Source organism: Lethenteron reissneri, chromosome 22 (assembly GCF_015708825.2).
Source record: "Lethenteron reissneri isolate LAM-NWPU_2019-01 chromosome 22, ASM1570882v1, whole genome shotgun sequence".
Taxonomy (NCBI): Eukaryota; Metazoa; Chordata; class Hyperoartia; order Petromyzontiformes; family Petromyzontidae; genus Lethenteron; species Lethenteron reissneri.
This window is the reverse complement of record NC_083800.1, coordinates 13,676,348-13,690,328: the sequence shown is the minus strand read 5'-3', so window position 1 is coordinate 13,690,328 and position 13,981 is coordinate 13,676,348. Positions and strand designations below refer to the sequence as shown.

At 42.6% G+C, this 13,981-nt stretch overlaps 1 protein-coding gene across 1 annotated transcript in view; it reads left to right on the top strand.

Moving 5' to 3' along the window:
• CRTAC1 (cartilage acidic protein 1) overlaps positions 1-13,981 on the top strand; it is a 502,395-nt gene that overhangs the window by 176,029 nt on the left and 312,385 nt on the right. The window contains exon 7 of the mRNA XM_061556622.1: positions 3,320-3,456. Coding sequence (XP_061412606.1) covers positions 3,320-3,456 — 137 coding nt within the window. The remainder of the gene's footprint in view (positions 1-3,319; positions 3,457-13,981) is intronic.

Sequence of the window (13,981 nt, the reverse complement as noted above, 5' to 3'; positions counted from 1 at the left end):
AACCTTTGCTCTTTGTTGTATAGTCATTAATATAAGCAGATAAATTGGAATAATGTATAATAATGCATAACTACTATATGTAAATTAACAACTAATTGGCTTATGTGCCAGGAGACAGCCTCCTAAGAGTCAACTCAGCCCTCATTTTCACCAAACTTACATTTTTTCCAGGACTACTGTTATGTGGTGAAGCAGCCATACCTATTGTGCACTGCGCCCACACACTCTCTCTATCCCCAAGATTTTCCTGTTCTCAACTCTCACCTACCTAGCCACCCCCAACACGAAATCCTGACCCACTTCAATTTTTTTGGCCTGATGGATCTAAATCAAAGGTTAGGGTTTAGCACTTTCCCACTCAGCCTAACGGTTGGATGGGAAAGCTGTAAAGCTCTTATCGGCGGAACCTTTACCTTTCTATTAGATCTGTATGAGATGGAGGGTTTGACTCGTTCCCATGCAGCATCATGCATAATCATGTTCTGGGGGGGCGGGGGGGGGGGGGTCGAATGGCACAGGAGCTAAAGCCAGGCGACAGGCAATAGTCCAAGTGAAGATCGAGTTCAAATTCATACTGCTCACGTACAGTAGAGAGGGCTTGATTTAAATTTATGGCTTAGGAAAATTTTAATATTACAGTGTGCAATGCTATTCTTCTAGGTCACCGAAAATACATTATGCAAGGCACCAATCTATGGCATGTCCTGATACTATAATTTATTGCAGTCATTTAAAAATTGCTAACTTCTTGTTTATGCGTTGATTTATACGTGTTGGGACACTGCCGCGGTGCCTCGATGTGCACACTTGACTTGCAATCCAGAGGTCGCCGATTCCATTCGGTTTCGTGGCACTTGAAACAAAGTCTCTTAATTCTTCTCTACTGCCTCTGTCCACCCAGCCCTATATGGCCGCAATGGCGAGATGTTAACTACCTCACCTGGTTTACAGGAAATTGTGGGTTCGATCTCGACCCTAATGCCTGCTGTATATTTGGAGTTTGCATGTTTCTCTTCACGTGGTCGCGTGGATTTTTCTCCGGGTCCTCCGGTGTTTTGCTCCACATTGAAAAACTTTCGCCTAGAGTATTCAGCTGTTCTACGTTTCCACGTGATAAGCCACTTCGTTGGACTATCATTTGTGGCCAGTTTGCTTCTGAAAAATAGCTATATAGCTCCGTGGGCCTAAGCTGGTAAAATAAAAAAAAATAAAAGCTCTGTTTTAAATAAATGGGTTCACCAACAGTTAGTGAATCAGCAGGTTGCATGTTCTGGGGTAGAGTGTGGGTACTCCCTTTACCTTATACTTGTTACATATAAGGCAGATATGGTAAAACCAGGCACAATCATAAAAAATGCCACGTTAGCCTTCAAATACAGATAATATCCTTCACAGTCATGTAAATAAGGGTGTATTCAAGAGTCATATCAAATACAGAAATACATTTTCATTTCAGAATATCTCATGTTGTTAAATTATGATTTAGAATTATTTATCAATGGGAAGTGTGGATGGATTACGCATCATAAATGTATCAGGATGATTGGCACTTCTAGAGTTGTTTGAAGAATGCATTAAATACAAAAATAGAGAGTTGTGCATTAAAAGCAGATAAAATCATTATGCATTTTGACAATTAGACTTTTTTTCTGAAAGATGCATCTGAACACAGTTTAATGACATCAAGGTGAGATTTAAAGTGCATGGAAAATGTAATTGTTGGAATATCCTCATACCATTCACGCCATTTTTAAAATACCCATGTTCGTGGTGATTGATCACTGGAAACCGTAGTGATCACACACTCGCTCATTTTACAGAGCAATTGAAAAAAAATCAAGCTGCCTCGTTACTCCTTAAGGGAAGCCTTTTTTTATTATTAATTTCATTTTCTCAAAATGTATAAATTATATGACATTTCATGGCTCCGATTCTCAAGAACCACAAGAGTTCCACTTTTGTTCGAAGTTTTCTGACGAAAAGTTCTGTGCACTATCCCTGTTTTTGGAATTTCTGTTGACAATTGATAGCAGATATAAACACTGCCGCAAAAGTGCAATCGGGTGGGAAGACAGGTGGATAACGAGTTCCAGTGGTTAGCAGGATCGGTGCAGCAATTAGGCAAGGAAATGCAGTTTCCGTGACAACACATAGAACGTTGACGTGAGTAGATTCACGGATGAGGGAACTATTTTGAGATATTTCAGAAGAGCACCGATCGTAAACGTACCAGCAGAAGACGCGGAGAGGCATCAGAGTAGAAAAGAAGTGAAGCATTAAAGGAGGCAGACAAGTCAAGAGTATTTATACGTAGAACTGCTTTTTGTTTGATTCTGTCAAGTGCTGTTGGTATGGACTGTTCCACTGTTCCAAATGTGGAAGCAGTACTCTCTCATGGGGTAGACAGATGCTTTGTAAAGTGTTAGTTGTTGTCGCATTCTGATTTCATGAAATTGGGACAATAACTCAGAAACTTAAGATATCAAGGGTGTTGTAGTCTTGCATCCTGAGACTCGGGAAGGGTCTGTTATTCCATTCAACATTTAGGTCCTTCATTCATAAGAGTCCTTTATTCTGGCTGTATGAGGAAAAGTAACTTGGAATTCTAGATAATTCATGGTATTGCTCTGAGTGTAGAAATATAGATCACAAATGTGTATTTCATTTCATAATATAGTACCGTATCCCATGACTAACACAGCAGTATTATTTGGAAAATTACCCTCGTGTTGCATTTTTTAGTAATATTGTCCGCATTGTGCAGTCAATACATGTAAGTAATGTTTACTGATGGGGCATTATGGAATATTACTATTTGCCCTATGTCTTTTGTTCCAGAGACTTTTTAGCAAACATTAAGATAACTATTTTAGTTCATTTGACACTTGAAGGGAATTAAACAAAATGCAAAGAGAGCTGGGCCAAAAAAGTAACACAACAGAACATTTCTTTAAAGAGATAATAGGAAGTAGAACTTACCAAATATTCACCATCCTTGGCTGTGAATGAGATTGGCCTGTGAATCACACGTTAATTTATTTTGCCCTTTGCAGGCAAAAGGTGTGGGTACCTCACATTAGAGCTTGCAGTATGTATAAGCCAGTGCAATAGATGTGTTATATTATTAGGCATGCTGCTTTAGCGAAGCAACACAGAATGAGTATATCAACGGTGTGTTCTAGATTTGAAGCTTTCGTGACTGCAAGGATTCATATTCTTAAGTTTTTTCGGTACCTACGTGACTTTACCGAAAAAACTTAAGAATATCAACGGTGTGTGTGTAATGTGCAAACTCTTTCCTGTTCCCGTCCTCTTTCAGAACGTGGCCACCAAAGACTTTGCCACCCCCTCTGCGATCCGCACCGTCATCGCTGCCGATTTTGATAATGATCAAGAGCTGGAGGTCTTCTTCAACAACATTGCGTACAACGACAATGCTCCGAACCGCGTCTTCAGGTACCGCAGACTCGTTGTGAAAACGAGGGGCCATGTGTAAATATGAGAGACCAAAACCCTTGTGAACGGAGGGGGGGGGGGCATTTCTTCTTCGGTTGAAGACTGTGGTTAAGGGACTGTCATACGGCACTTGATCAAACCGGTTAAAATATTCACAGACACGTTAATTTCTTGCCGCGTGTGAGAATGAATACGCTGCCGTAAATTAGTTGGAATGTCATCTCGGCTGGAACAACGAGCAAATTTCTTCTTATGCAACCTATATGGCCAGCCACAGAAAAGTGTAAAATGACCTTCAAGAGGGAAGGTCAGACTCATGTAGCCATGTTGGCCATCATTTGCACATGTTCTAGTGAAATGACGGCTGTTTTTTACGTGAAAAAATACAGCCCAAATCTTGTAATTTCGAAATCATATAGGGACTATTTGGCACTTCAGAGCCAATTCCATCACTGCAGTGCTCATTCCACACTGAGCGGGATTTGGGCTGGGTTACGGTGGCGCTAACGGCAGCAGAATCCCGGTGAACATGCCGTGAGGGCATGGCTTGTATGGGAAGCTCTTGAGGCTCTTACCGAGAGTGGCGACCCATTCCACCTCCCACAATATGGGAATAAGTCAGTTTTACAGTAAAGAAGCTAGGAAAATAACTACCCTGGGTTTTTGTGTTGTGGGCTCTATTGTGTCAGCCACTTATTAAGGGTCTGCAAGATTAATGTTACTCAGTGTCATCTGTTTCACACAATGCCATTGGTTATTTCGTTATCTCTTCTATTAAATCTCCCCGCCTCTGTCTACTCAGCAGTATGAATGGGTCCATCGGCCCATTCATACTGCAGTCGGGTAAATTGTAAGTGTATGAGGCCTTCTGCCAGGAGTGGCATTAGAAAGTGATTACAGGGCTGCACCTTCACCTTGTTATCTGTTGTAGGCCTCTTTTAGCAAGATGAAGCCTTCTGAGGAGGCTGCCTGTGGGTAGCAAAGTTAATTTCAAACAAGCATGGGATTGGCACTTGTTTTTGCCGTTGGTGGGAATTCCACATTCCACTGGAAAGAGCCCGTTCTTGTATGTGACAACTGCTCTTCTCTTTCTTCAGATATGTACTCATTTCATCAACCTTTTGAGTAATTAAACGATTGGAAAAGAATGAGGAAAAATATCATAGAACACAGCATGAACATATAATAAAATAATACGTGTATGTTCTCGAATCCACATGTTCCTCTTTCTGTCTCAGTCTAATTCCCGTCGTGCATCTCTCCAAGCTTCTTTAAAAAAATTAGTTTTGAACACTTTCCATTACGTGCTCACTCTCCACATTCTCCATTTAATGTCCACATTTATTAGCCCTATGTCATAGCAGGTAATACGATTCATTAAACAAAATAGTACGTTTGAGGATAAACATGTTGCCAACCATTACAGAAACCATGCATATGCATGCCGTCTCTTCCTTGTTTATTGAATGCCAAAATCCACACAAGAAGATATATTCCCTGAATAAATCTTAGCGTGTAAAGGATGCCATTCGGAATTTGACATTTTAATTGTAATAAAATTGTTGTCGTTAGTGTCACACCACTCTCGGTAAAATAATGCTGAGAGCAACAGATGGAATATGCAGTAAATGTGGTACACACGAGTCCTTTAAATTCTGCAATGCCAATTGTCATGGTTTCCAGGTAGCTGAGAGGATTTAATGACCTTAAACTATCTTGTGGACAACCTTTCTCTATTTCTGTCTTCCAACCACACTCTGATTGATGGCACGCTTACCATCTTTGCTGCACATTTGAAAGGATAATGCATATTTTTATCTGAAGCATTGTAGATGTTGTTCAATTGTATTATTTGATACAGCGTTTTGTTTTGGGCTGTAAACATTTTTCCAGGTGATGGATATCCTCATTGAATAAAGAAAATATGAGCTTCCATTCTTTGTAGGAAATATTATGCATTTTGGAATGGAGGGAATGAGTAATTGATGCTGGACGCATACGAATTAACATGACGAGGGACATAATGCTACTGCAGACATGTATAGATTGTAATTAATGCACAGGTAATTATTTACTTGTACAACTTTAACTGAAGAGTCGAGTACAAACTTCGGTATTAGTGAAAGTGTCGAGATTTGATTCCATTTTAATTAAAAAAAGAAGAGTGTTTAAATTCCTAACACATGACTAATGAATGTTCTTCTATCAGCTTCAGAGATATAGAGGTCATGGGAATGGTCGGCGCTGGGCACATTACAGCATGATCCCGCCGATCGGTGTTTTTGCAGAGAAAATGTATTCCGAGATTAAAATCATGCCAAGATAGTTTTTTTTAATGTCAATCGGTAAAGTTGAAAACAGAAATGATTACCACTACATATTTGCATCCTTGTGTGCACATCAACATAAATATGATGCATGTGCGTTATGTACAATGCATTATTTACAAAACGTGTTCTGAATGAATGTGGTGAAAAACACATTAGAAATATTTCCCTTCGCATTTCCGACTTCAGCATATTTTGCATGACTTCGGGGAAATGTTAAACATCTTTCAAATTTTCCAGCAAAAAATACACGTTTCTTCACCCAAATGAGAAAAAACTAAATGTAAAAAATATAGATGAAACAGTATAATTAAAATTGCACTCTCAATCTTGTGCCTATCCGTTATTGTGTTGTAATGTGCACTTGCTTGCTTTGAGAATTCCAATTTACGTGACCACATTAAACTAAACCTAGTCATCAGGTATTGTTGCTCTTTGGCTTTTACATTGTACATCAGCATTACGTCCACAACACAGCAATCGAGGACGTACATTTTTGTTTCATAAGCAAATAATAAATGAGATATTATTTATCATTTGTGCATGATTAAAAAGAAACCTTGCACTGGCAAGGGACATCAAGCACAATAAAATAACCCAGCGATGACTAAGCATACATCTTTCGAACAACTAAGAAATGTACCAACACGGGCGATTGCAAGCAAGAAAATATTTGAGAGTTTATCTAGCATTATGGCTTAAATGTCTAACCATTCATTGTGGCAATTGTGGCAAATATGCAAGTTGTATTATCTATATATATTTTTTTAATACACTCCAATACTACATTCGTATAGCAAGTGCATTCATATTTCTCTCTTTTCCCTATAACGTTATTCTAATTGTGCTCTCAGCATCGCGCCGTGAGATGAAATGCCCCACTGCAGCTCGCACAGAGCGGTGTGCGTTTGTGTGTCAGTGAAAGCCCCGCAGACAGAGCCCCCCCCCCCCTCAGTACTGCTTCTGAAATCCCTTCAAGTGACATTTGTGTCCACACTCTTAAGGCACGTGTGCTCTACTAAAGAGAGTCCACCAGATTCCACTCAAACGTATATTTTAACCCTCCGCTATGGAATTGAAGCACATATATGATGATATTTTTAGCAGACCAATAAAATCTCTTCACTTTAGAACTCACTCAGATTCAAATGCAGTGGTGCTCAGGGCTCTGACTGCTGATCCGCCTGACCAGAATCAACTAAATTCTGACTATGGTACTCAGAGTTCTGTTTGTGTAATCCAGGAAACCCAGTTAACATTCCTGTCCCTGCATAATACCAGTGGTACATGGTATCTGAAATTAGCATGAGCCTCCCCTATATTGACTCAGTGTTATGCAATTCCTTGGTGCGGTTATCACGGTGGGCTATGTACGGTGCAAAATAAGTTCCGCATGCGTAAATACATACAAAATAAATGTAAAGTATGTGTCTACTCGGCGTGTATAGAGAGCGGTGGTATTGAGGTTTGCACAAACCAAACCTGCCAACTCAGGCTACGTTTTTGTCAAACTATATCCGATAATAAGGTTACATAGGATATATCTAAAAAATAAGACTAGGCTTAAGATGTTCAAACACCAAATATATATCTTTTGCAAGGAATCACGTATGTATTAACCACCCGTACTTGTGGTGAACATGCAAACAAACATGCGCTGATAATATATGCATTGTCTTTGAAACTGATTGAACTACACCAGAGACAGCCTTCTTTATGGCCTAGTCTCACCATTGTCAGACCAGAGAACGCCAAAAGGTGAATCGTACAAAGCCAATGCACGTATCAGAAGATTCATAGCTTGGGTTTAACAGCTATATCATGGGACCTTTTTTGCCAGTATCAACGTATGATGAATAAGAATGTCATCCTTTCCAGCAATAACACCAAATAGATACCTTTGGGGAAAAGGTATCTTAACACCTGTTTTATTGCCACATAAGGTAAAAACCTATTCTTTTTTTCCCACGTTGATATTGGCAAAAAAGGTCCCACGATATGGAACATGTATATTTACTGTGACATCAAATATGTGAACCCTGCAGCTTGCCCATATTTAAAAGAAGGGTGCAATCTCACTCCTATGGTGTTTGTGTATTGTTTGTTTGTATTATTTGTTTGTATTGTTTGTGCGTTGTTGTTGTACCTTGGTGACACGCCCCTACTGTACATCTGTGAACATGAGCTTCATACAGCTCATTGGATTCCTCCAGGATAAAAATAAAGATTTTGAAATGCGGGATGGGCTGCGACGTCCATCACTTATTTGCACTAATGACTGTATTTTGTCCTGCCCCATCCAACCAACATTTTTGTTGACATGGCTGTAATGACGTGGAAGGGGGGACGATCCTTCAACAGGAGGAGGGGAGGTTCTTCCTCCTCCAGCCCCCCAACGTTATGGGGCTGCTGTATGTAAGTGTGTACTTGCGTAACTGATTTTAGTTGTGTATAAATGTGTGATTATGTGCACAAATGCAAAAAGGTGTCAGTTTTGTTGCCAGATAGAAGGGTAAAGAACCAATTATCATATTTTTACTGGCAAATGAGGTCCCCATAGTGTAGATGCTTGCCCCGAGCTCTCATACTCTGATGGTGCATTGTCCTTGAGTTGTGCGCCTTTTGGCGTCATCTGGTCCAACCCATATGAGACTAGGCTCGAAGGAAAGCTGTCTCGGGTGTGGACCAATCAACTTCAAGGACAGTGCACATTATCAGAGTTATGTTCTTTTGTTTGTATTATGACTGCAGGTATTGCGGTCTATGCAAACATGACTCCTTGCAAAAAGGTGTCAGTTTTGTTGCCAGATAGAAGGGTAAAGAACCAATTATCATATTTTTACTGGCAAATGAGGTCCCCATAGTGTAGATGCTTGCCCCGAGCTCTCATACTCTGATGGTGCATTGTCCTTGAGTTGTGCGCCTTTTGGCGTCATCTGGTCCAACCCATATGAGACTAGGCTCGAAGGAAAGCTGTCTCGGGTGTGGACCAATCAACTTCAAGGACAGTGCACATTATCAGAGTTATGTTCTTTTGTTTGTATTATGACTGCAGGTATTGCGGTCTATGCAAACATGACTCCTTGCAAAAAGGTGTCAGTTTTGTTGCCAGATAGAAGGGTAAAGAACCAATTATCATATTTTTACTGGCAAATGAGGTCCCCATAGTGTAGATGCTTGCCCCGAGCTCTCATACTCTGATGGTGCATTGTCCTTGAGTTGTGCGCCTTTTGGCGTCATCTGGTCCAACCCATATGAGACTAGGCTCGAAGGAAAGCTGTCTCGGGTGTGGACCAATCAACTTCAACGACAGTGCACATTATCAGAGTTATGTTCTTTTGTTTGTATTATGACTGCAGGTATTGCGGTCTATGCAAACATGACTCCTTGCAAAAAGGTGTCAGTTTTGTTGCCAGATAGAAGGGTAAAGAACCAATTATCATATTTTTACTGGCAAATGAGGTCCCCATAGTGTAGATGCTTGCCCCGAGCTCTCATACTCTGATGGTGCATTGTCCTTGAGTTGTGCGCCTTTTGGCGTCATCTGGTCCAACCCATATGAGACTAGGCTCGAAGGAAAGCTGTCTCGGGTGTGGACCAATCAACTTCAAGGACAGTGCACATTATCAGAGTTATGTTCTTTTGTTTGTATTATGACTGCAGGTATTGCGGTCTATGCAAACATGACTCCTTGCAAAAAGGTGTCAGTTTTGTTGCCAGATAGAAGGGTAAAGAACCAATTATCAATGTGAATTGTGTTTGTTCGTCCAATACCGGGGATGTCACATATGTGTTTGTGCTCTTGTTTCACTTACTTGTGTAGAGGTGTTACGGGAGGGCAAACAACCACACTGGGCGTGGTTATTCCCGTACGCCAAGAGGTGCTTACATCCACGTCCGCACCGTTTAGCCTGGGGGGCTAACACGGCGCTGGGATCCCCCACGGCCCCACCCCTCAATGGGGGAGTTGCTATATAAGGCGGTGAGCCGGAGGGCTCGGGGTTCAGTGTTCAGCCTTAACCAGCGAAGCAAGAAGACCGGCTAGATAGGCCCTGGGACTCTGCTGGATCGCTGTCCTTCTCAGGACCGACCAGGGCAAGCCAGTGGCGTGGCCCCAAGAGCCCAGAGCCGATGCTCTTGTAAGAGCTGTTCTAGGAACTCAGGGTGCCGTAATCCCAGCTTAACCAGAGCTGGGTTAGCTAGCCTCCCCTAGCCCTGTAGTGGAGGACCTAGGAGTAGGCTAGCCATGACATAGATTGTGTGATCTCCCTGTTAGACGGGTGAAGGGGCCGATACCCCTTCGAGTGTTGTACATCTCGGCCTGTTATGTACATTGTAGTTAATAAATAAGTGTGCCTCCAACTACATTGTCCAAGTCTCCTGGAACCTACTACACTTGTATGAGGCATGTGCTAGCATTGATCAGGGCTGCCTCTGAATTGTCTTTCATATGTTACGTGTTTCAAACCAGATGTTCAATGCCATTGGATATTTCCATAATTGTGGGCACGTGTGGGTAAAAGTGTCTTCATAATTTGAAAGACATTCGCTGCCCATAAAGCAGCCCATAAGTAGTGACAGTATTGTCTCCTGGCATAAACAATATTTAATGTGCTTTTGTAAACATACGGTTGGAGAGACCGCATAAGATGGTACCCATGAATTTTCCACAGTATTTTATATATGCACAATTGATACCCAGATGTCGTCAAGGAATGAATGTCTACTTGGGTACTTAGCCACCGACTGTGTATCCCATTATGGCATCTTGCATGGAAAATTACCCTTTGGACAAGTGCTGTATAAGTAAGGTGGAAGAACAAAGACGATTGCAATGAGCAGAGTCCAAATTATTAAGAACGGGGCGAGTTGGTGTCACGCGGGGCACACGTGACAGACGGCACTTTCGTCTCTCAAGCTGGAATACCACAATCTGAAGATAAACGGTGCAATTTGCATGTAATATTGCAACTGAAAATAACATTGGTGTACACATTCCCTTTAACCAGTGCTCACACATGGGTAAATGGACGTTTCACTGGGCTCTGCAGCAAGCAACTTTTATTAAGTAACAAATTCAGCTTCATGCCGCTTGCAACGTGAATTTCATTGGATGGGTGAGGTGACATGGTAGTCCTGGTAATGCTAAATCTAACATGGCTGTATTTTTTCAACTCGTCTAATGGTAGGAAGGTGTTTAAGAATAAAACTAGTTTAAATTATATGACTGAATTGGAACGGTGGCACAGTGATTAGTATATTGCACTGTTAACTCTAAATCCTGAGTTCAATTCCTGGCCACAGCTATGTGGTGTCTGCACTGGCTCTGAGCCTCTCCCCTTCACCGAGTCATACTGACCAACGTGGTGAAGTATGGTAAAATAACACCATGACTGGCAAAGTGTGGGGAGGATTCCACCGAGCAGTATATTGATGAAGGGCTATCAACTATCATTGCAGTAGATTGCGTCTTTACACAAATATAGTTTTTCCTTATTTTCTATCTTTTGTACCTAAAGCATCGATGCATCATCTCGCTCACTGCTGCTGTTGCACGATCGCTGACAAGTCAGTAATTGTTGTGGTCAGCTTTTGTATGAAATACTGAATGTCATTTTCACAGACAGCTGAGGATCCCCAGCAGTGCCCCTGGAGAAAACATTGACGTAGACCTATGGCAGCAACCCGTCTAGTATGAGACGCATTTCATTTACAACTCGATATGAGACCTGTGCACTTGGGCCAATGTTTGTGGTCTTTAACAAGCTAGATTTTCTCATTCACGCTTAGCTGAGGTGCATTATGTTCATCATTTTTTTCCCTCCCTTTGGGTTGTCATTTAATAACGAGCAGGAACCCGTGGAACATTCCGCCAGGATTTGGGCAGTCCCCGATTTACGAAGGGGGTCTGTTGGGAAGACCAATACCAATACCCGCCATTCGCCAGTAAGTGACGGTGACGCCACCACGGCGCTTGTGCCAGGCTATGTGCACGTTGAGGCTACATGAAGTGTCGAATGCCCGCTAGCAGGAGATGACGGGCAGACCCAGGTGCCATAGGTCGACTTACTGAGATGAGTGGCCGATGTGCCACCTGTGCCAACTTGCTGTCATGTCGGGCAGTCTGTGCAGAAACGCCACCCTCCCTCAGCATCTCTGCCTGGTGCCTTCAGTACTTCCTCAACAGATGGCACCTCAGCCAGCCACTCACAGGGGGTTACTTCTTCCTCCAATATTTGAGGCACAGCAGCCTCAGCAAGGTAATCCCCACTTTTCCCCATGATATTTTCCAGGATGTAGATGCTCACCCCAAGCTCATTACTCTGTATGCCTTTTGGCGTCCTCTGGTCTAACACCGTTTGAGACGAGGCTCAAAAGAAAGCTGTCTCTGGTGTGGAACAATCAGTTTCAAGGACAATGCATATATTATCAGAGTATCTTTTTTTGTTTGCATTCTGACCACAAGCATTGTGGTTAATGCAGACATGATTCCTTGTAAAAGGTTTTATGTTGGTGTTTTAACATCTTAACACCTGTTTTGTTGCCAGAAAAAAGGTGAAAAACCTATGATCATATTTTGGTACTGGCAAAAAAGGTCCCATGATATATAATAGAGTCTATAGATACTATTATAAAGTCAGTAGATACGACTATAGCGTCGGTAGATACTACTGTAGATTCGGGTAGATACTACTGTAAAGTCGGGAGATACTACTGCAGAGTCGGTAGATGCTACTGTAGAGTAAGTAGATACTGCCATAGAGTAAGCAGATACTGCTATAGAGTTAGTAGTTATGACTATAGTCAGTAAATACTACAATCGAGTCAATCGATACGACTATAGATTCAGTAGATACTACTATAATAATAATTACAGACCAATCCAGCTCCTGTGTCATGCGATGAAGATCTTTGAGCGAGTTTTGGACACGAGGATTAGAAACATCATCACCCTATCACCCAACCAATGCGGCTTCGTCAAAGGATGTGGCACTACGGACGCCATATTCGTGGCGAGGCTCCTGCTGGAGAGGCACAGAGAGAAGAACAAAGCTGTGCACGTGTCGTTCCTCGACCTTGAAAAGGCATTTGACAGGGTCCCCCACGACCTCATCTGGCACTCGTTTCGATCCCATACAGTCCCTGAAATCTACGTGCATTGGGTGCAACTCCTATACAAGAACGTCACCAGTGCAGTCAGGTGCGCAGTGAGCATATCACCGCCATTTCCCATCAGCGTTGGAGTGCACCAAGGATCAGCCCTGTCACCACTCCTGTTTATCCTGTGCATGGACACGATCACTGCCGACCTGCACACGCCCCTGCCATGGTCAATTCTCTATGCAGATGACGTCCTCCTCTCAGATGAAGAGAGAGGAAATGTGGAAAGATAAACGCGCCTGTGGAAGGAACGTTTGGACGAAAACGGGATGAGGTTCAACATCAAAAAGACGGAGTATATGGAGTGTGGCCCCCAAACCGACGGCACCATCAGCATTGACGGAGAAGATCTGAAGAAAGTGACGGACTTTAAGTACCTGGGCTCCACCATCAGCTCAGATGGAAGCATCACGACTGATGTGAGGTCACGAGTCAATGCGGCATGGATGAAGTGGAGGCAAGTCACCGGAGTGCTCTGTGATCGGAAAATGCCGGATAGGCTGAAGGGAACAATTTACAAGATCATCGTCTGACCGGTGGCACTCTATGGATCCGAGTGCTGGCCAGCCACAACTGTACATGAACAAGCCCTCCATACCATGGAGATGAGGATGCTCAGATGGAGCCTTGGAATGACTCGATGGGATCGTGTCATGAACGAAGACGTTCGGAAGCGATTGGTGTGGGCCCCATTGCGGACAAGATGCTTGAGGCAAAGCTTCGGTGGTACGGCCATGTGATGCTAAGTGAAGAGTCATCAGTGGCCAAGACTGCCATGCGTATTGAGCTCGAGGGCCGCCGTCCACGTGGACGTCCGAAGAAGCGATGGATGGATTGAATAAAAGAAGACATGAAGACGGTCAACGCATCCCCCGAAGATGCCCTGGACCGAGCCAAATGGAGAAGACAATGCCGAAAAGCGGACCCTGTGCCACAGCGGGAACAACGCTAGGAAGAAGAAGACTGTAGAGTCAGTATTTACTACTAAAGAGTTGTTTGATACTACTATAGTCAGTAGTTACTACTATAGTCAGTAG